The sequence below is a fragment of the Myotis brandtii genome, unplaced genomic scaffold, assembly GCF_000412655.1.
Source record: "Myotis brandtii unplaced genomic scaffold, ASM41265v1 scaffold165, whole genome shotgun sequence".
In the NCBI taxonomy this organism is placed as follows: Eukaryota; Metazoa; Chordata; class Mammalia; order Chiroptera; family Vespertilionidae; genus Myotis; species Myotis brandtii.
Window position 1 is genome coordinate 13,830,625 of NW_005356042.1, and position 21,356 is coordinate 13,851,980.

General features: G+C 47.9%; 2 protein-coding genes across 3 annotated transcripts; both read right to left on the minus strand.

The window, feature by feature from the left end:
• Nucleotides 1-49: 49 nt before the first annotated feature.
• On the minus strand, nucleotides 50-12,280 carry SYCE1L (synaptonemal complex central element protein 1-like). The gene is made up of 11 exons (XM_005862606.2): nucleotides 12,112-12,280; nucleotides 6,774-6,833; nucleotides 5,155-5,214; nucleotides 4,914-4,988; nucleotides 4,291-4,338; nucleotides 4,005-4,059; nucleotides 1,744-1,807; nucleotides 860-929; nucleotides 682-769; nucleotides 366-450; nucleotides 50-195 (listed from the first exon to the last, which is right to left on the minus strand). Exons 1-11 carry the CDS (start codon nucleotides 12,254-12,256, stop codon nucleotides 118-120), a joined length of 828 nt encoding a protein of 275 aa, XP_005862668.1. The 5' UTR covers nucleotides 12,257-12,280; the 3' UTR covers nucleotides 50-117.
• On the minus strand, nucleotides 10,205-21,026 carry MON1B (MON1 secretory trafficking family member B). 2 transcript variants are annotated; one of them, XM_005862605.2, is made up of 6 exons: nucleotides 20,881-21,026; nucleotides 20,322-20,479; nucleotides 18,085-18,414; nucleotides 16,704-17,523; nucleotides 15,880-16,027; nucleotides 10,205-13,477 (listed from the first exon to the last, which is right to left on the minus strand). In XM_005862605.2, exons 2-6 carry the CDS (start codon nucleotides 20,467-20,469, stop codon nucleotides 13,268-13,270), a joined length of 1,656 nt encoding a protein of 551 aa, XP_005862667.1. In that variant the 5' UTR covers nucleotides 20,470-20,479; nucleotides 20,881-21,026; the 3' UTR covers nucleotides 10,205-13,267. The 2 variants fall into 2 exon arrangements, with proteins under 2 accessions (XP_005862667.1, XP_014392222.1); XM_014536736.1 differs by lacking the exons at nucleotides 18,085-18,414; nucleotides 20,322-20,479; nucleotides 20,881-21,026 and adding an exon at nucleotides 17,619-18,077.
• Between the last annotated feature and the right edge of the window lie 330 nt (nucleotides 21,027-21,356).

The window sequence follows — 21,356 nt, forward strand, 5'->3', positions numbered from 1 at the left end:
CCACCACCCCAGCCACTCCTGGAGCACAGACTCAGGCCGGGAGGTGAAGGACCGTCTGAATCATTGCCTTTATTTCTCGGCGGGCCTTGAAGCTAGGGATCGGTGGGTCCCACTGGCCTAGGGGGACCACAGGGCCAGCTCCACCAGCGGCTCCAGGTCCTCCTCGTGGCGGGCGCACAGGGACTCCGGGTCGGGCTGCCGGAGCGCAGAGTCAGGCTGTCAAGCCCGTGGCTGCCTTTGCCCCGTCACCGTCAGCACCGGGGTGCCCTGCTCCCCACAGACCCTCCCTCCGAGGGACTCTGGGGACATCCCCGCCCACTCTGCCTCCCTCTCTGCCCGCCTCGCCTTCATCCCTGGCTCCCGACCTCTTCTTTGTGGGCCCAGTCGCCCGAGGGGCTCTGGGTCTGGGTGGGGACTTGCTCCCCGGATTTCTCCAGCTCCACCTTCAGCCTGCAGAGAAGGGTCAGAGGAGAGAGAAGAGGAGGGAGAGGAGAGCTAGAGTGGAGGGGTCAGGAGGAAACCACTGAGACCCAGTGACCTGACGAGGCCCAGGCTGGCGCGCAGGGGCAGGAGCCGAGCCCAGAGCCAGTCCTTTTGGGAGGGGTGGTGCTGGGGGAGGCATTGGCCCATTCCCTTCCTCCCTGCCCCGTCCCCTGCCCAGGGACTCCTTTCCCCTCTCACGCTTCGTTCACTGCCAGGGCGCCCTGGACCGTGGGCGAGGAGCGCAGCCTCTGCTCCACCTGCTCCAGCTTGGCCCTCGCTAAGTTCTCTGCAGAGGGTGAAGGGTGGGCATCACGGCGGGGCCGGAACTCCCACGCGCCGCCGCGCCCCTGTCCCCCAGCCCACGCGGGAGTCCCACCTTCAGTGAGCAGCTGCTCCTTGCTGCTCTGCAGCGCGCGGATCTCCCAGGCCAGTCGCCGCTCCAGCACCTGCTGGAGAGAAGGGGCCTGTCTTTGGTCTGTAGTCCTGGCGCCCTGCTCCTTCGCGCCTCTCAGTAAGTCCTTACTTGAATTAGGTCATTCATCCATTCAACTATTTATTAACTCAAAGTGCAGTTTCTGCGGCGGCTCCCGATGTCCCTGTGCACCTCTTAAACCTTGGGTCCTGCCACTCCCCTGCCCATCCTCCAGTTTGCTCTTCCCCAAGTGGCCAGGGTAGAGTTCAGCCTCAGGGCCTTTATATTGGCCTTTCCTTCTGCCAGGAGACTTTTCACCCAGCTTCCTGCCAGCTTCCTCCCTTACTTCCTGTGTGTCTGCATTTGGATGTCACTTGCTGAGGCCTTCCCCAACTGATGCTACATGATTGTCTTACTTATTTACTTATTTAGAGTATGGGTATGCCCCAAACCATCCTGGGGCCGGCAGACACTTGGCCCTTGGGTTCCCCACTGTCTCCTCCTGCCTGGAATGCTGTGAGATGCATCCAGGGACATTGGTTGAATGAAGGAACAATCTGACCATGGCTTTTCCCCATTTGCCACTGCAAGGTAAGCACACTCTAGGTGAGCAGGAGGGGAACAGGGGCAGCAATGGTTACTGTGAGAGTCTTGGCAATGTGTTGCAGTGGGGGGTGGTGAGAGGTGGCCAGATTAAAGGTAAAAGCTGAAGGGTTGGGTGGCTGGGCGAAAAGAAGAACAGAGTCAAGGATTATGCCGTGAAGTTGGGCTGGAGCAGGTGGACCTGAGCAGCTAGTGGAGACACTGGAGAGGAGAGGCTTTGGTTGGAGGCAATGCTGATGGCTCACCTGGAATTCCCAGAGGTCCTTGTGCTGGCCCATGAAATCCTCCAGCTGTTCTTCCATGTGTGACCTAGGGGCCAACACCCAGGAGTGAGAGAACACCTACTAGGACTGACACACAGCCCGGCTCATTCTGAGGATTCCTCATGCACAGGCCTTTAGATCTTTGCCTGGTGCTCCACCTGGTAGGAGCCCTTTTCTGGGCTTTATCCTCCAATATTGCCGGGGTTCTTGTCCCAGCATCAAGAAGAGTTCAGCAATCTGGAGAAGGCTGTGCGTAGATTAAATAGGAGTCCGGAGACGAAGCATAATTTTGAAAGGCATTAGGGGGTCAGAGGAGCCTAGCTAAAGGAGCTAAGTTCTAAGTTCTCTGGTCTCAGGTCATAGGTCTCCTCGTCCCAGGACCCCATGCTTTTTAGTAACACAATTTGTCCTGAGGCGAGGCAGAAATATACACTTCAAAGGGTATACACAAGCATTGTCAGAATGGGGGAATTAGCCTACGGTTGTTCAGGTGTTTGGCCACTAGGAGGCAATAACATGTAGATTAAGATGCCTTTTAGCTGTCTGGCAGCCAAGCAATAATCCCTTTTCAGGTTTGGGGAAATGCCTTCAGCCATTTCCAATAGGTGACTACATGTGTGACTCAACCCTGTTGAGTCCCCAAGTTTCATCAACCTTTTGATGAAACTCTTGAAATTATGACATGCTGGAATTGGCTTCCGGCACTCCAAGCCTTGGTTCCACTAGCTCCTCTCCCAACAAATTCTCCCTGATGCAAACCCCACGCCCACTCCCCACCCAGTGCCACGCCAGGCCCCAGTGGTTGCCCCAGCTTCCTCTGTTCACAACTCTCTTCAATCTGAGAGTTACGGATGAAAATTTGATCCATGAACTCCTGCAACATGTGCTTCCAAGGAAGGGAAAGACAACCTCAATCATTCTCTGCATGATTCTCTGCAGGAGTGGGAGTTCGGGGTTTGTTTGTAACCTTCATCATTCCCCTTTCTTCTGTTGACTGAATGTGAAAATTTATGGGCCTCTGCCAAGACTATCATCCTGTCCATCCTGTCCCCCATCAAACCATGAATTTGGGCCTGATCTGAGCAGTGAGCAGAGACATTGAAGCCAAAGAGGAGGGGCTTGGGTTGGAAGAACACTTTGTGAGGGGAGCAGTAGTTTAGCTTCATAGATTCTAAAGTCCTGACTTAAAGCCTGGATCTGCTATTCTACTGTGATCCTTTTGCTGTGTAAGAGGTTAAGTTACTTAACCTCTCTGGTCTTAGTTTACTCATCTGTAAAATGGTGGTAATGATGGGAGGGTGACATTAGCCTTTAACTCCTTTAATTGTCTTTGTGAAGATTATGTTGATAAATGAACATAAACTGCTTATCAGACTCTGTGGGTGTGTGTTGTGTGTGTGTGTGTGTGTGTGTGTGTGTGTGTGTGTGTGGTATAATTAAGCATTCACACACTTTATCCATCATCAGGTTTTCCTGCGCAATTAAAATCATGGTGCACCAGGGTGTGACAGCTCTGGTCACAGAACAGTTAAGTAAAGGTTCAAATGATGGAGAGATGGACGGATGAATGGTTGGCTGGACAGTTAACTGGATGAGTGAATGGCTGGCTGAAGAGATGATGGCTGGCTGGAGAAATGACCAGTGGAGGGAGATGGCTGGGTGGAGAAATAAAAGGATTACTAGAAGGATAGAGGATGTCTGTGTGGATGGTTGGGTGAAGAAATGAACAGTTAGATGAACAGATAATTGGAAAGATGGAGAGAAGATGAATGAATGATTAAACGGATGGAAGATGATTATATAGAAGGCTGGAGAGATACTGTCTGTCTGGCTGACCGGATGAAGGGTTGGATAGTAGGACAGATGTATTGATGGGTGAATGGGTGAATGGGTTAATGGGTGAATGGATGAACGGGTAAATGGATGAATGGGAGGCCCAAATGAGCAGATAGATAAACAGATCTGGATAAAAGCAGAAGGTCTGGATAACCGATAGGGGAAAGCTTAGAATAATACCAATGGATGAAATTTATAAAGTAGCAAGGAATGATTAAATGAGTGAGTTCATCTTAACACCAGTATCTAATATCAGAGATGAGCATAGAAATCTTTTGTCTAGCTAGTGTATATTATAAAAGGGGGAAATGAGGAGTGTGTGTCCAAGATTTATTTTCCCTAGCTCTTGCTCCTCGCTCCTTCAAGCTGGGGAATAAGGTGGGGCAGAGCTGGGCAGGACCTCTTACCTCTGAGCCTCGCTTTCCTTCCTTTGGCAGTGCAGCTGAAGGATCCTCAGCGCTTCTGTGGAGGAACCAGGAGGGCCATGTGAGAGCTCTTGGGGAGCCAGGCTTGGGTGGAGGTAATGGGCACTGAAGGGCACTAAGAGCACTTTAGTGTTTACTTCAGGTCAGGTGGCAGCCAATGGAGAGGTCTGAGCAGAGAGGGAAGCAGCCTGACTCAGGTTTCAGTGGGATTTTCTGGCTTTTGTGGGGTGATGGGGTAGAATAATGAAGACAGAACAGCTGTAAATACCTTGCTTTTTTCTCAAGACCTCCTCTAGGTGTACTTTCTCTCCATTCACTGAAAAACACAGTAACACTTTGAGCCTCCAAGGAAGGGGCTATATCATGTGCCCCCACTGCAACTTCATGCAAAGGGCATGCCCAAGGTCATACAGAAGGTCTGGTGCAGCCCCAGGAGAGGGGAGGTATGTTCTTGCCACCCTGCACCCATCTCCCACTGGGGACCATCCAGATCCAGCTTCTCCCTGTGGGTGCCCACATTCCCTGTAAACTCCAAAGGTGTAATGACTCTGTAGGATGCACAATGTTTATAGCAAGGGAAGAGTTGACTAGAAATAAATGTACTAAGTCAGGTGAAAATAAAGGCCATGAAGAAGCACATCAAGCAGGAGAGTGAGAGTAACAGAGAGAGAAGATGACATCCTATTTCATATGGGACCATCAAGGTAGACCTGTTGAGTGAAGTTTGAGCTAAGAGCTAAAGGATGACTTGAGATAGCAAGAAGCAATCTAGAATACATAGCGTAAGAGCATTGCAGGCAGAGGGAACAGCCCATGCAAAGACTCTGAGGTGCGCACAGGAACACCAGCAGTGTCATGGGATCTCTGGGTCCCTCTTTTGGTCTCACTTACAAGAGTCCAATTCCCTGTGCAGCGTCTCCCAGAGAGCTTGAGTTTCTCCCAATTCCTCATTGGACTTCTTCTTTGCTGAGCCAAAACACAGAAGACACTGTGAATGCAGCCTCTAACCTGGCTATTCTCTCTTAGATTATGACACAGCACGCTATCTTCAAGCAACCTGGAGGGGCCCGAATTTTATAGATGAGGAAGGGGAGTCATTCAAAGTCCAGGGCCAGCCTCAGTCCCAGTTTACCTTGCTGAAGCTCATTAATCCGGTTAATCAGATCTTCTATCTGTGGCTCCAGGCTTCCCTCTGCAGAAGGAAAGAAAGATTAAATCAGAGAAGACAGATGCCTGGCTGTCCAAGGCAGATGGAGGGTGGGTGTGTGTTGGCATTGTGTCTCTGCTGCTATCATCAGCACACATTTATTGAGTGCCTGTTGTATGCTGGGCTCTGTAAGAGGCCCTTTGCAGGGCTTGCATTCTGGGTGGGAGAGATGGACATTGAACAAAGATATATATCAATGTAGGTGGCAGTAACTGCTGTGAAGGGGAATAAAGTGAAGCAAGGGGCTGGAGAGTGAAAGCGTAGAAGGTGCTTCTTGAGATGTGAAAAAGGCTCCAAATGTAGAAAGGGAAGGGAGCCCTGCAGTTTTGTGGGGATGTGGGGTATGGAGGGAGGAACCCTGCCAGGCAGATGGACTAGTGCAGAGAGAGTGAGGCAGATGCCCAAAGTAATGGCTAAGGGGCTGGTGTGGCAGGTGTGAATCTAGTAAGCAAGTGGGGAGCAGCAAGAGGCAAGGTGGGGGGAAGTGGGGGTGCAGATCACTGAAGGTGTCCAAGGCCATGCCGGGGGCTTCTAGTTGTAATTCTGAGCGTGGTGGGAGCCAGGGAAGACCCCCTGCCTGCCCCACCCTGTTAAAAGCCTGGCAGGGTAGTTGTCACTTCTGTTCTTCCAGACCCTGGTATGGGTCCCATTAGAGAAAATGGGAAAGTGCTGCTTTAATCTTGTGGGTGGCAGCTTCCAAATTATCTAGGGACAGGGAGGTCACTGCCTCTTTAGTGTAGCCGTCTCTACCTTCTTACAGCCCCGTTATCAGTGTTTTGGATGGAGAAGCCTTCTTCCTCATCCCTCTTTTGGCTTCAAGATCAGCAGCACAGAGCTGGGGCAAAAAGCTTCCCAGCCCTTGCTGGGTCCCCAGCCCCAACACTCTGGAGTTAATAAACTCAAGCCCTGGATTTTCTGAGGCCACCAACTCCAGCTCCTGTGACTTCTAGCACAGTGGGTGCTTCCAAGGTGCTAATTATGGCTGACAAAGCTCCAGTCCTGCAATTTCTCTAATGTTAGCCTAGGCAGGAGCCCCAGTGCACTTCTGCAGGAGCCACAGGGTCTGGGGAAGGGGAGGTTCCCTTCTATTAGGAACAGATCAATGCACTGTAGAATTTAACCTGAGGATGGGCTGGGGAGGGGGTGTGTCCAACCTTCAATCCAGCCAGAATTTAGCCCAGCCCTGATATAGAGGGCTCCCAGGCCCCCTTCAACAGCAAAGCAAGGCACAAAGCTATTTGTATTGCCATTTGTATGTAAAAAGTGCAGACAAAGAACACACACCCACCAATGTATTTTTTTTTAATCTCTAGAAAAATACCCAAGAATTTAAAAATAGTCACTGCTGGCCTGTGGGTCAGGGAAATGGATGGTGTGTGTGTGTGTGTGTGTGTGTGTGTGTGTGTGTGCAAAGAATAAATTGTGTTAGAGGGAGAGAGTGCCATGGGATAATTCTCCAAGGTTGTGAGCTGAGGGAGCTGGGTTTGAGCCACATGCCTGACTCAAAACCCCAGGGGAGCCTCAGATACAAGGAGACACAGGACCTTTCTGCAGCTTTTTCACCATTGACAGCAAGTCCTCAGTCTTCAAAGATTTGGTCTGCCCTGTGGAGATGAAAACCAGAATTACAGGATCCAGTGAGAATGAGGGGACTGCGGAAAGGCCTATCTGGGAAGGGAGGAAGGAAGCCCCAGTGGGTTCTACAGACACCCCTGGGCTGGGACCCAGGCCAGGCTGAGGGCGAGGCTTCCAGCAAGAGGAGGGCCTCGGCAGGACCCGGCCCCTTGTGCCTGAGGTTCATGGTGTGTGCTGGATGGATCGGGGACCCTTATGGTCAGCTTCTCCCTGAGGTCAAAGGACACCACAGATCCCTTATTATAAGCGGTTCTCAACCTGTGGGTCGCGAACAATGAAAATACATCCTGCATATCAAATATTTACATTACAATTCATAACAGTAGCAAAATTACAGTTATGAAGTAGCAACGAAAATAATTTTATGGTTGGGGGTCACCACAACATGAGGAACTGTATTAAAGGGTCGCGGCATTAGGAAGTTTGAGAACCTGTATTAAGGCTTAATACAACACAGGCATGAGAGAAGGGGAAGCACTTTTGCTGCTGCTGTTCAGAATAGTATGAAGTTCAAACCAATGCAATAGGGCAGAGAGATTTCATATGAATTCTGTAAAATCATTATAGGCCACAATTTGCAAATCTTAAAGAATTTATGGGTCTAGGAAATAGTTATTAATGACTAACAATAAAAAAAAGACAACAGGGTATTATGAGCTTTTTGATGGAAGAACATAACAGCACATATGAAGGATTCTTGCCAACCAAATTAAAAAAAAAAGAAATCTTACTAAGGTTTCCATATCTAAATGCCAATTCAGAGGAAGTGCAAGGGGCAGTAAAATATGTTAAATTGTATCATGGTGATGTGATCAGCATTATAAGACTCTGGCAAATTCCACAAGACAATCTTGTTTCTTCAACAAGTAAATTGCAAAGAAGAAAAAGGGAGAGGGGGAAACTATGATTAAAAGACTTGAGACAGCCCTAGCTGGTTTGGCTCAGTGGAAAGAGTGTTGGCTTGCAGACTGAAGGGTCCTGGGTTCGATTCCAGTCAAGGGGACATGCCTGGGTTTTGGGCTCCATCCCCAGTGGGGGTGTGCAGGAGGCAGCCAGTCAATGATTCTCTCTCATCATTGATGTTTCTATCTCTCTCTTCCTCTCTGAAATCAATAAAAATATACTTTTTTAAAAAAAGACTTGAGACATATATCAATCAATTGTAATGAATACCTAATTTGGATCTTAATTCAAACACACTTTCACCATATATGCTTCTATACATTTTTTTAAAAATATATTTTTTTAATGGTTTCAGAGAAGAAGGGAGAGGGAGAGAGAGATAGAAACATCAATGATGAAAGAGAATCATTGATTGGCTGCCTCCTGCAAGCCCCACACTGGGGACCAAGCCCCGCAACCCAAGCATATGTCCGTGACCTTCTGGTTCTTAGGTCAACACTCAACCACTGAGCTATGCCAGCTGGGCCTTCTATACATTTTTAGCAGGAGCCTATGTTACTTTTAGAATTACAATAACAAAATAACAGAAAAAAATATATTGACATCTTAAACTTTTGAAATCAATGATAAAAGGTCAAATCCCAATGACTCACCCCTCTCCAAGGAAAACTGGGCAGAGAATATAAAAGGCAGCACACAAATCACACATGATAGCTAAAAAGCAATAAACAGAAAAGTCTCTTCCCCTCAGACACCAGTTCCTCAATTTCCCTCCTCGGAAGTCACTAGTGTTACAAGCTTAGAGATAATTCAATTCATATGCAAGCATATCGCCACTCTTTCTATATAAGTGGTATCCTATCATAAATGATGTTCCACAGCTTGTATTTTTCATTTGACAGTGTATACTGGTGATCTTTTTATTCTTTTTAGTGGCTGCATAGCGGTCCACAGAGTAAATATACCATAATTTAAGAGAGGTCCCTTACTAGTGGATATTTAGGTTGCTTTCCTTCTTTTGCTGCCAAAACTAAGTACCATCAACTGGGGCTTCCTTTTGTGTGTGTTTGTGTTTTCACCTTGCATTCTATCTCTGTGTCCAAAATTCCCTCTTCTTATTAGGACACCAGACACTGGGTCAGGGCCTACCCTGATCCAGTATAACCTCATAGTAACAAGTCATATCTACAGAGTAAATATCCAAAACTTACTCAATCTAGAGGGATCAGAAATTCCACTTCTAGGAATCTATCTTAAGGAAAAAATTAAGGATGATGGCAAGATGTACATTGTTTCATTGTTTGTAATCTTAAAAGATGGAAGCAACCTAAAGATGCCTTAGTTGATTATAGCACTTTTGTAGGATGAAATTCTTTGCAGCCATTAAAAATCATGTTGTGAACCAGGGGCGTGTAACCTGAATTTATTAAATTTTGTTAAAATATTTGGTGGTGTATTCACTCTCTTTACATATTTTAGTCTTGCCTGAAACCTTTTACAAATTATATGCATTAATTTAATTTTGCATTTGAATTTTTAAATTACTTATTAAACAAATGAAGAACATAGAGTAAAAAATATGTCTCCCCTCACCATTAGCCCCTTCCCCAAGTCAATCCCCTTCCCAAGAAGTAATTACTGCCAACATTTGGTGAAGACATGCAGATCTTTTAGTAAAATGTCTTTTATGTATTGTTTTAATTTTTACTTCCTTATCCAAGTAACATTCTAAAAACATTCAACCACCACACAAACATGTGAAATTAAAAATGAAACTTCCCCTTCTCTCCTTGGCCCCAAATCTCAGTGCCTTTCTCTGGTATTAATAGGCTGGTATGTAGTCTCTTGAGACTTTAAGCAGTTTTAAATACTCTTACTATTTGGAAATTAAACAAAAAATTAAAGCTACTTTAATAATGAGGTTAAGTATTTGTTATTGTTTTTTAAATAGTTCATTATGAAAACTTCCAAATGCACATAAAAGTAAGGAGAATACCGTGATGAGCTCTGATTTACTCATCGCCCAGATCTGACAATCCTTAATATTTGCTTCAGCTATGTTTTTCCAGGCAAGCCCCAGGCTTCGTAACATGTCATCCCCAGATACTTAAGTTTCACTACTTGAAGACATTTTCTTAGATGACTCCAATCCTATAATTATACCAATATTAACAATTATCACTAATCATTGGATCATTAATATCATCTAGTACCCAGAACATATGTGATTTCCCCGACTGTCCCCATGCCTTTTATAGCTGGCTTTTGCAGCCATTTTTGTGAAAGCTCCATCTATGTTTTTCCTCTCCCCTGCACTTCTAGTCCTAGTCATTGGGGTAAGATCATGGGTGATCAGTAAATCTTTTAAATAATCCAACTAACAACTTGATAAAAGTTTTTTAAAATCTATGTTATAAAACAGCTTATAACACACGAGCCCCTTTTAAACATTTTATTTTGAAATCATTTCAGATGTACATAAAAGTTGTAGAAATAGACCACAGTGCTCCTACTTGCCTTGTATCAGGTTTCCCATTTGTGAGCGTTTCTGTACCATAAATCGCAGGCACCATGGCCCATTATTCCTTAATGTTCCAGTGTATATTTACTCTATTCAAGGGGAATCTACCAGATAACCACAGTATAACCATCCAAACCAAGATGCCAATATTAATCAATATTAATATGATTCTCGGATGCAATTCAAATTTCCCTCGTTCTCATCTTTTAAAAAATTATACAGTGCTACTTACAGTTTCCTAAAAGAAAAACAATCACAAAAATGCCTCCACTTTTGCACAGCCCCCAAGATCCAAGTCCCTTATTAAGAGTCATCAGTGAGGCCTTTTGCCTTCAGATATTTTTCTGTGCAACCTACAAAGGGCTATGGCTGACATTGCTTCTACTTTATTTTGAAAATCCAAACTTTTTCCTCATAAAAATATCTTTTTAGAGTTCATTCTGTGCCAATAAATCATGGTCTTATCCTTTTACATTTTAATTATTTTAAATTAAATTGCAATTTAACCATTTTTTTCCTGCTGCTCAAAAAATTTTAAAGGTCCACCACACACAGGCATTCCACAATATGCATGAATATACCTAAGCTTAGCCATTTCCATAATTGCTCCTTTTTTTTGGCTTCCATCAACAACGTCCTAATGACTTTTTCTGGCCCAGGTATCTCTATATTCTCCTGATTACTAAGCCCGGTGGCCGAATATAGTGACTAGCATTTTAGATGCTAAAAATGTTCTGCCAAACTACATCCAGCTAAGCGTTTACTGGTCAGCTCTCCAAGTGAGACAAAAGATGGCCTTTCCCCCCAGAGTAATCAATATTAGATATCATCTCTCCTTTTATAAAGCCAATTTTAATGGCTAAAAATGGTAACATCACCTGCTCTTAAATTTCCTCCTTGCTGATGAAGTAACTTCAATTGTGACAAACTTGAAAGTGGATACTAAAAGCTTTGTAGTAGGTGGCAGCTGCAGTAAGTGCTCAATGAGATCTATTGGCATCTGTCTCATTTCTGTCCGTCCTTTGTAGAAAGCTGGCATTCAATGTGTGGCCCTAATCTGAGAGAGCTCTCCATGTTAGTTACTTCATTATTCATATAATACACAAATTATTGAGCACCTACTATGTGCCAAGCAGGCATTGTTTGGGCCTTGGGGAAAGAGCAACGAATGGTTCTCATGGCGCTGACATCCTAGGACAATAAACAAGTTATTGTCGATGTCTGCAGACAGGTCTGGACAAAATGCAACCATGTTTAGTAACACAGCGGTTTAGGCTGCAGAAAGGGGGCTATGGGTGAGTGGAGGGCAGAAAGGTGGCAGCTGTTGAAACAGTGACGGGTACACGGGCACGCATCATGCTATTTCCTGTACTGTGGTCCATTCCGAACATTCCTATAGTTTAGAGAATGCTGGCGGCACAGTGGCGGTTCAGTCTTGGGGGGTTTTCTTCTTTTCTAGACGGCAATCCCCCCCCACCCCCCGAAGGTGTGGGCATCATTGTCACAACGCCCTGGAGAAAAGCGGTTTGTGGGGTTAGGATTTAAGAGTCCACACAACGTGTGAACGGCCTGGGTGTCAGAGGATGGGGAGTTACTGTGAATTTCCTCAGATGTGGCAGCAGCAGCAGAGTGGTTTTTGTGAGAATGTCTACCTCCATCCGTTGCTTGAAGAGATGCATACTGAAGTATTATTTACCTTGTTATAAAAGGCCTAAATTTTTACTTTTTTTTTGGAACCGCTATCAATCTCTCTCTATTGGACTGGGACAGAGGCTTCCCCTCTGCCCTGGCCGGAGCGGCCGGCTTACCCGCGCATCCCTCGCCCTCGCCCTCCTCCGCCTCCTCCGAGGCCGCCAGCGGCTCCAACTTGGCCGCCATTTTCCCAGCAGGAGTTAGGCGCATGCGCCTTCGACAATTGATGGGGGGGAGGGGGAGCACGCGAGGGCAGAAAGGCTCTGCAGCGCGCATGCGTGCAGCGCAGTCTGCTCACTGGACCAGAATGAGCGCAATGGAGTTTCCGCGAGCCTCTGGCTCAGCGACGTGCGGCTGTTCGTAGAGAAAACAAGGCTAGAACTAGGGTCTTAGTGATTGGGGACCAAGTGTTGTGAGTACATATACAAATTAGAAAGGTCTCGCCCCCTCCAGGTTGCTCGTGTAGTGCAGGTTGTAAGAAAGTCTGGGGCAAATGTCCATGTGTCGTGGGGTGGTACACAAGAGTCCGAGTCCCTTTTCATTCACAAATGCTCACTTAGCCGGTGAGAGGTCAGTTATCTCTATTTCACGAATGAGCAGAAGGAGCCTTAGAAGCTAAGTGCACCTCCTACGTAAAAGTTCTGGATCTCTGTGTGAAGTCGGGGGCTTTGCCCTGGGTTTCACAGACAGACTGCGAGGACCACCTTTCTCATTAACATTAGCAGCAGCCAACACTGATGGGGTCCCTTTTGACAGGGAGATGAAGTACAACAAGGGCGAAGGAATGTCCCTGTGGGGACTGGTTTAGACCTTTTCTTTTAAGTATCTTTAGGTCAGTTCCAGCACAGGCTGGTCCCATGGGTCACCCACAGAGACCTTGGCCAGCCCTGGACACTCAGGGCTAAGAGCCCACCGAGGAGGCTGACTCCAGATGCAGGACAGAGGGCATGGTGCCTAGGTATTGGAGGAGAAAGTCCCTGACAGAGGCTGGAACATCATCCAAGTGGAGATAGTGAGGCAGAGGGAAGGGAAGAAGCCTAAGGATTTCTCCATAGGTGGAGATGCATGAGGGGCTGAGGAAGCAGCCTGCTGACCTATGTCCAGTCATCTCTCATTCGAGGGCAAGCCCTTAGATCTTGCCCTATTGTCCAGGGAGAGAGAGACGAGCCACAGACACCACCATCAACCACCCCACCCCTTCCAGCTCCCCCTTTGCAGGGTGGAGATAGTAGGTAAGAGCCAAAGGTAGTTGTTCCCAGCACTGCCCAATCTGGGAGGTTCTGCCGCTCAAGATCCAGTGAACAAGCCATTATGGGAAGCTTGGTCCGTAGAGGCAGATGAGGCTGCCGGAGGTGTCGAGTACTTGGGTGGATAACGAATGAAAAGCCGATCTTCCTCTTTCTTCACCCAGCGTAGGAGTTTGGTCACTACCAAGATGGCACCTGCCTTGGTCACCAGGGGGCTGAGGCAGGTATAGAGCTCAAATTTGGAGGTCACCTGTGGGTTTGAGAGGAGATAGAGTCAGTTGGGCTGGAACTGGTCATCCCTAACCCTGTCCATCCAACCCGAGCCCCATGCCTATCTCCTGTTTGGAAGACGCACCTGGCAGCAGCTTCCACCTGATGCTGTCTGGTCACTGGGCTAAAGCAGGTAAGCTGATATTATTGTGTCATGGGTGAGCCAGGGGTTCTCAGTTGAACCAAGGGTGGGCCAGGTTCAGTTGAACCAAGGGATCGTTTAGATCTAGTGGCTTCAACTGGGTGATGCTGACTGTGATGCTCACCTATAGAATGGGTTTAACAACAACAGTGCTTTTTAATGAGCAATTGTTGTATACAAGGTCCTGTTCTGAGCTCTACACACCTATGTCTTCATCATCTGTACCCTGAGTATAAGAGGATTAATTCCATTTAATCCTCACACGAATCTGAGAGATGTAATGTCATGAGATCACCAGTTCTTTCCACACCACTTCTCACTGCTCTCCCCTCACTTCCTCTGTTCCAGCCACTCTAGCCTTTTTGCTCTTCCTCAACCATAAACCAGGCTCAGTCCCACCTCACAGCATTTGCACAGCCCTTTCCCTCTGCCAGCTATACTCTTCCTCCAGATACCCACATGGCCCACTACCTCCCTGCCCCACTTAGCTGCCATCTCCTTGGTGAGTAATCCCCGAATCACCCGATTTAAAATCCTGGGCCTACCATATCTTGGTTTTGAATCACCATTCTTCACTAAAAGGTACAAGGGCTACTTGGACAAATGGACTGACACAGAGAAAGTACAAGATGAGCTTGGAACATCTTGTGCCAAAAAGTTAAGAAGTGTTCCAGCAGTGATGGAGACATGTCAAATGACACAAGGGACAGTGTACCTACATCACAGCTCCCACTGGCTATGTGAGAGACAATTTGAGCAATGAAATAAATAACAGACAAGAAAAATAAAGGATAGAGAAGATTTTAGCCCACTGAATTAAAGAAAAATCCATGAGACCATACTAATATAAAATTAAAAATTCAACAAATACAGGAGGAAAAGGTCTCTAAGACAATAGAATATCAAACAATAACTGCAGAAGGAATGACAGGGTTAGAAAAATGACAGTCTAGTAATAAACACCAGAGTAATAACTATTGCAGGCAAGAATCATTAATGGATATTAAAATTAGTGGGTGAAAATATGATGAAAAACAGAACAGTAACATAATCACCTCATGCTATTTACTAATTACAAAGGGGAGAAATACTAACCTTACTGTGGATAAATCTGACAGACACCACCTTAACTAAGTGATCAAGGCTAATATCATCAACAACAGGACAAACTGACATTGTGGGCCTCCTGATATGATGCAGAGAAGGACACATCACTTCTGTGATATTCTTTCGAAAAATGCATGGCCTCTATTTAGTCAGGATAAATACCAGGAAAACCCAAGTTGAGGGACATTCTACAAACTAACTGGCTGGCACCCTTTAAAAGTGCCAAGATTATGAAAGACAAAAAAGACTGAGGAACTGTTCCAGAATAAATGACACTAGGGAGACACAATAAATAAATCCAACATGTGATCCTGGACTGGATTCTGGACCAGTAAAAAAACGTTAGTGGGACAACTGGTGAAATCTGAATGAAGTCTGTGGATTAGATATCATTATACTGGTGTTAATTCCCTGATTTTGATAAGTTACTGTGGTTATGTTAATATCTGGAGAAATTAGGTGATGGAACTATTTATAGTAATTTTTTCTACTATTTTTGCAACTTCTTTGTAAGTCTAAAATTGCTTGGAAATAAAGTTTAAAAAAATAAAAAAAGCCCCTGGCCTAGAACAATGCCTGATACTCAATAGGTACCCAATACATTATTTAACGAATGTGCACTGAATGGCAGAGCCCGGGGGGGAAGGTGCCATTTCCTATGGGGTCACCTTGACCAGAATAGATGACATTTAATACACCCATAGAAAGTGAGGACAGAAGCCCTGGAAAGACTGCAGGGAAGGATATGCCAGGTAGGAGGCATAGCATGGAGCCAAGCCTTTGGTATTCAAGGAGTTCTGAACTGGTGCCTGAAGACACATGGGCGGGACTAATGGGAATATAGGAAATCAGCAGACAGTGATGGTTGTTAATGGGGCCTCTTGAAAGTTGAAGACACTGTCCTGGTTGCTAATGGGGGAAAAGCAAACAGAATGATGGGGTTAATGAGGTTTGGAGACACTGTGATTGACCCTTATGGGTTTCAAAGACACATGTGTAATGGCAGGGACAGTGTTGAAAGCAAAGGTATACAAAAGCTATGGATGGAGTTTGTGATGGCTGGGGGGATACAATGGAGGCAAAAAGAACTGAAGCAGGGAATTAACCCCTGAAGAGCCCTCTCCCCAACTCACCCAGGCCAGCAGTGTCTCCTTCTCAGCCACGTGGTAAATGAGGCGCAGAGGCCGGGAGCTACTATGGAGGCGAGCATGCAGGCGGTGGTATAGGTCCGATAGACGCTGCCGTTCCTCTTCTCTGCTGTACGGGGCCTCTAGCTCAGGGCTGCAGTGAGGGAGGGAGGCCGGCGACAGGGTCAGTCTAGGGCTTTCTTGGCTGGCCATCTCCCCTCAGTCTAAGGAGTTCAATTAAGCTAAGGAGCTAAATAAGCCTTCCCCATTAGACTTAAAGAATCTCTATGGTCAGAGGCCCAGCTTTCCCCTCAAACTATGGGATTCCTTGAATACTGGGGCCTTAGTTTCCATTAGAATAAGGGATTCCTTGAGATTGGTAGTTGAGCCTCCCTCATCAGTTATACACCTGTTCTATTCCATCATTCTAGAGCAGTGGTCGGCAAACTCATTAGTCAACAGAGCCAAATATCAACAGTACAACGATTGAAATTTCTTTTGAGAGCCAACTTTTTTAAACTTAAACTATATAGGTAGGTACATTGTTATTAACTTAATTAGGGTACTCCTAAGGCTTAGGAAGAGCCACACTCAAGGGGCCAAAGAGCCGCATGTGGCTCGCGAGCCGCAGTTTGCCGACCACTGTTCTAGAGCATCGGTCGCCAACCTTTCGGACCTCATGGACCACCAGTGGTCCATGGACTACCAGCTGGTGACCGCTGTTGTAGAGCATGGCTGGCTTTCTTTCCTGAAACATGTCTATGAGATGCTGAACCTTCCAGTTAGATAAGCCTTCCCACCTGGCAGATTGCCCAAGGATCAGGACCCACCTGGTAAACTGAGGCAGCTGGCGGTGATGGTCAGGGATGTCCAGTGGCTTATAGAGGAAGTGCCGAAGGCCAGGTGCTCCCACAGCCTGCACACTGTAGGATGGGGTAGTGGCTGATGGGGCATTAGAGAAACTGGCAGCCTCCCCAAGGTTACGCATGGCACCAAGCGTGTGCATGCCGTCTTCCACCAGGCGCCGGCAGGTGGCCATGTCATGGAAGGCCTCAGGGTCAGTGCCAAGTAGCAGCAGGCAGACAGGCATGGCGTCCAGGCGGGCCACATAGGCATAGAAGAAACCATCTGGGTTGAAGCGGGGCAGGCACACAGGTGCCCACGCTTCCCCTGCTGCAAAGGCAGGTGCACTGACCCAGTTGAGCAGCAATTGCAGGTCAGCTGGGTCCAGCCGGCACTCAGCCAACACATTCCGCTCCTGGGCTGCTGTCACCAGTTGACCACCCACCGCCAGCACGGACAGTGCCAGGCCAGGTGCTGTGCAACGTCGGAGCAGTGTACCCAGTGCTTCCCGCAGCGGGCGAGTGAGGGGCACACAGCGCACGGCACCCAGGAGCAGGGCACCTGGGTCCCGCTCCACACTGTCCAGAAGCCGGTCTAGGGTGCGCTCGGAGCCAGCTAGCAGGCGGCGGAGGTCGTAGTTCTGCTTACGGGCGAAGATGCGGGCCACACTTGCACGGGTCAGTGTACTCACGATCTGTGCGTGCACAGCTAGAAGCTCCTCCCGCAGCTGGGCTGCTGACTGAGGAGTCCTTGACACAGCCACCAGCAGCAGTGGGCCCTGCTGTAGGAACACCAGCTTGTGGTCCTCTGGGGGAGGGAAGGGATGGGCAGGGGGTAGCGATGAGTCGGTGGTGACTGAGAGGATCAGGTGAGGCTCTTCCCCCCTTTCCCTGAACACACACCTCTGGCCCAAGCTTGCGCGGTCACTCTGTGGACACTCGGACTTAGGGTTAGGACAATCTGGGGGAGACTGAACATTTGTAGAGACACGATGGGATGGTCAAAGAATCAGGTTAGACATATAACATGAAGTGGGGGAAGATGAAGCAAGGACTGACACAGCCGGAAAGATACCCAACTCAGCCACACAGCCACACAACCATGCTGTCAGATAAACAAGGAAGTATCCAGCCAGTCACTTACATCCCAGGAGTTAATCACTCAGAACCCAGAAGGCCAAACTGACAGATGGATACAACACCAAACCCTCACCCTTTCAGGACTGGAAAGCCAACCACACACACTGACCCACACACTTGGCTGGCTGGACAGTGCCCCCGGAAGTCAGACAGACCTATAGCTACCCAGACAGCCATATTCATATTCACAGTCACTGCCCCCAGTTCCACCTCCTGCCCCTTTGCTCACCAGCATAGATGGCGCGGATGGTATCTCCTGCACTCTGCACGAAAGACACGAGAGCTGTCATCACACCCATGGTAGTCGACAGTGCCTCCACACTACCGTACCTCGAGTAGATGGGCTTGCCTGCCTCACTCAGTACAAACACGTGCTTTCGCTTGCTGCGCCAGTCCTCGTCACTTGGATCTCCGCCCTGGCCCCCGGAGCCACTCTCAGAGTCATCCATGGCATTATTCTCAGAGGCTGCAGGATCCCAGAGCCCATGGGTACATGAAGGGGACTCTGACTGGGGCAGTGGTGACAGCAGGCTGGGTGGCTGGTCCTTGGTCTCGGATCCTGAAAGGGAGCCCCTGGTGGGTCACCTGCCTGTGGACTCCCACTAACCCCCTGTGCCCAAGGCCCCACCAAATGCCTACCAGCCCCCTCCCCCAATGACCCCTGATGCTGACACAGAACTCCAGGTATCTTCTCTGCCCCTCAATTACATCCACATGATGCCCTTAAAACCCCAATAATCCAATCTCTCATTGTCATAATTGAACCCTCTTATGTCCTAAAGACCAATTATTCCCCTTTCAATAACTGCCATTTCTAAGTCTTCAAAGCACCCCATTTCCTGAATAACTTACATCTTCAATGATCCCCCATTAATAACCTCTGACCCCTCATTCTCCTGATACCATTACATCTATTAATATTTGGGTTTTTCACTGCTCCTTGTCCCCACTACCTTAATCCCTTAGTTATTCTCACTGATGTCCACTGATCCCTAATGACCTTATTGACTCTCTTGAGCACCATTTATATTCTTGATGATGACCACTGATTCTCCCAATGACTGCATGAATATCCACTAACACCCAGATCCTTAATCCCCTCTATTTACTCCCACTGCTGTTCATTACCATTTCAATGACCCCACATTAACATCACTAATACCTGGGTCCTCAATGACCTTCACTGACTGCTCTGACCCACAATCTATTCTACTCCATGTCCATTCCATCCCTACCATGACCACTATTAATGTCCACTAACATCCAAGACTTCCAGTGATCTCTGTTGACTCCCCTAACCCTCTCTTATTCCCTTCTCTCCAATGATCACTATTAATCTCCACTAACACCTAGGACTTCAATGACCTCCACTGACTCTCTTGATCTCCCTTTATTCTCAGTGGTATCCACCCCGCTCCCTACAATAACCACCATAATATACACTAAAACACAGGACTTCTATGAATATGACCTCCACTGCCCTTCCCCATGATTATTATTAACAATCACCAATGAAACCCACCACTTCAATGCCCCCTACTGACTCCCCTGACACACCTCCTATTAATCCAGTCAATGTCCATTGATTTCCCCCAAGGACAACCATTATTACCCACTGGCAACTATGTCTCAACAATTTTCCCATGAAATCCCCATGACCTCATATTCCTTCATTCTCTCACTGACATTCTATGACTCTACTTGCTCCCAATTACCAACGACCTCCTCCCAATATCTGCCACTACTTGCTAACAATTCCCAAGTTCTCAAAGACCGCCCCCCTCCACCATTTAATCTTAGAGATGTCCACTGCTCCTTCCAACGTGATCAATGAGCAATGCCCCCAATGACTTCCATCGACGCTCCACAGAATACCTTTACACATCCACCTGGGTTTTCAAAGGCTCTCCTACTGGTCCTCTAACTCCCCAAATAATCTCACTGATGTCCACTGCCTCCCCACCCATAATCGCCATTAGTAGCCACTAACATCTGGTTCCTTAAAAGAGTACCTCCAACAACTCACCATTGTCTCCTCAATGAGGTAAATACTCTGAGTGCCCATGGGCTTCCACTGACCCTCTTCCCCACCTCAGACACCCTAGTCCCCAAAGACACTGATTTCTAAATAGTCCACCTCTGACCCTCTTAACTTCCTTTCGGTCAGTCATTGACCTGACCATCTTAAATCCCCAATGCCCCCCTTTGACCCCAACTAATCCCTTTTTGATACCCCAAGGACCTAACTCAACCCAAGTCCCCAGTGAACATTCACCAATGCTCACTGATTTCCTCCTTTTCATTCCTCGAGGATTTAAACTGCAATGTGAGTCAACGACGACCTCTTACTGACCACATGCAACCCTGTTAAGCCCCAAAAAGGCTCGTTACTGGTCCCTCATGGACCTCCCTCAACAATGACACCCCTATACATTCTTTGGAATTTGTGGTGAGGAAAAGACATACCTGTTTCCTCCAGGCTCCGGTCCTCGGAATCTGTGGGGTCCTCTTGGACCCCTCCACCGTCTCCAGCCTCCTCACTGGGGAGCCGCGTGTCCTCCAAGTCCTCGGCGTCCCCGGGGGCTGGGGCAGCAGCGTCTCCTCCGGCCTCCATCTGCACATCCCTGGACGGCAGGGGAAGTGAGGGTGATGGGCAGCAAAAGAAACTTCCTGAAAGCCTTTACTGAGCTTAGCCCTCTTGTCCACGCTCCTAGTGCTCGTTTACCCTCGGATGGGACATTTAAAAATGTGACCAAATACTTGCATCCTCCAACACTTGCCGAAAAGGGAGGATCTACCGAGCCGCAGGAATTAAAGATACATAAACATCTGTTTTAACCCGGTATCTCAACTGGCCGGGTACCATTACTTCCCATGGCCTCGGAAGCATCACACTTCCGGGTGCGACTGATGTCTTGCCACACTTCCGGGTGCGACGACGCTCTGAAGGAACTTGGTGCCGCAGACCTTCATTCGCAGCCCGCCGGCCCGACCCCTCTCCCGCTGCCCACTGGTCTTCGCTCACCGTTGAGAAGGAGCGCACCACTCCCGGGTCTACGTCGGGTCCGGTTGGGAACCCAGCGAGCCCCCTGTGCACGCCTTTGCACCAAATTGGCTCCACGGCTACGCGAGGCGAGCCGGGCGCACTTCTCGTACTGAAGGCTGTTGGCGTGAGGGGGGCGCGGCTCACGGTCAGCCAATCCGGAGTACCGGGGCGCACGGCCCTCCGTATGGCCCAATCAAGAGAAGCCGGCATCCCTCTCCCTCCCCGTATCCGCCTCTCCTCTCTATCAATAATGTGCGCTGGATTGCGAGTGCACCCGCCCATTCCTTGACTGACAGTTTCCTGGGCCCAATCGAAAGCTCGAGCCAATTCCCTTTTTCGCTCCAGGACGTTCACAGCCTAAACAACCGTAGATACAGTACCCGACCAATAGGATGTTTGACGGACAGCCGCCGCTTCCAATTGGAATGCCGTGCGTAACCTGGTCAGCCTATGGA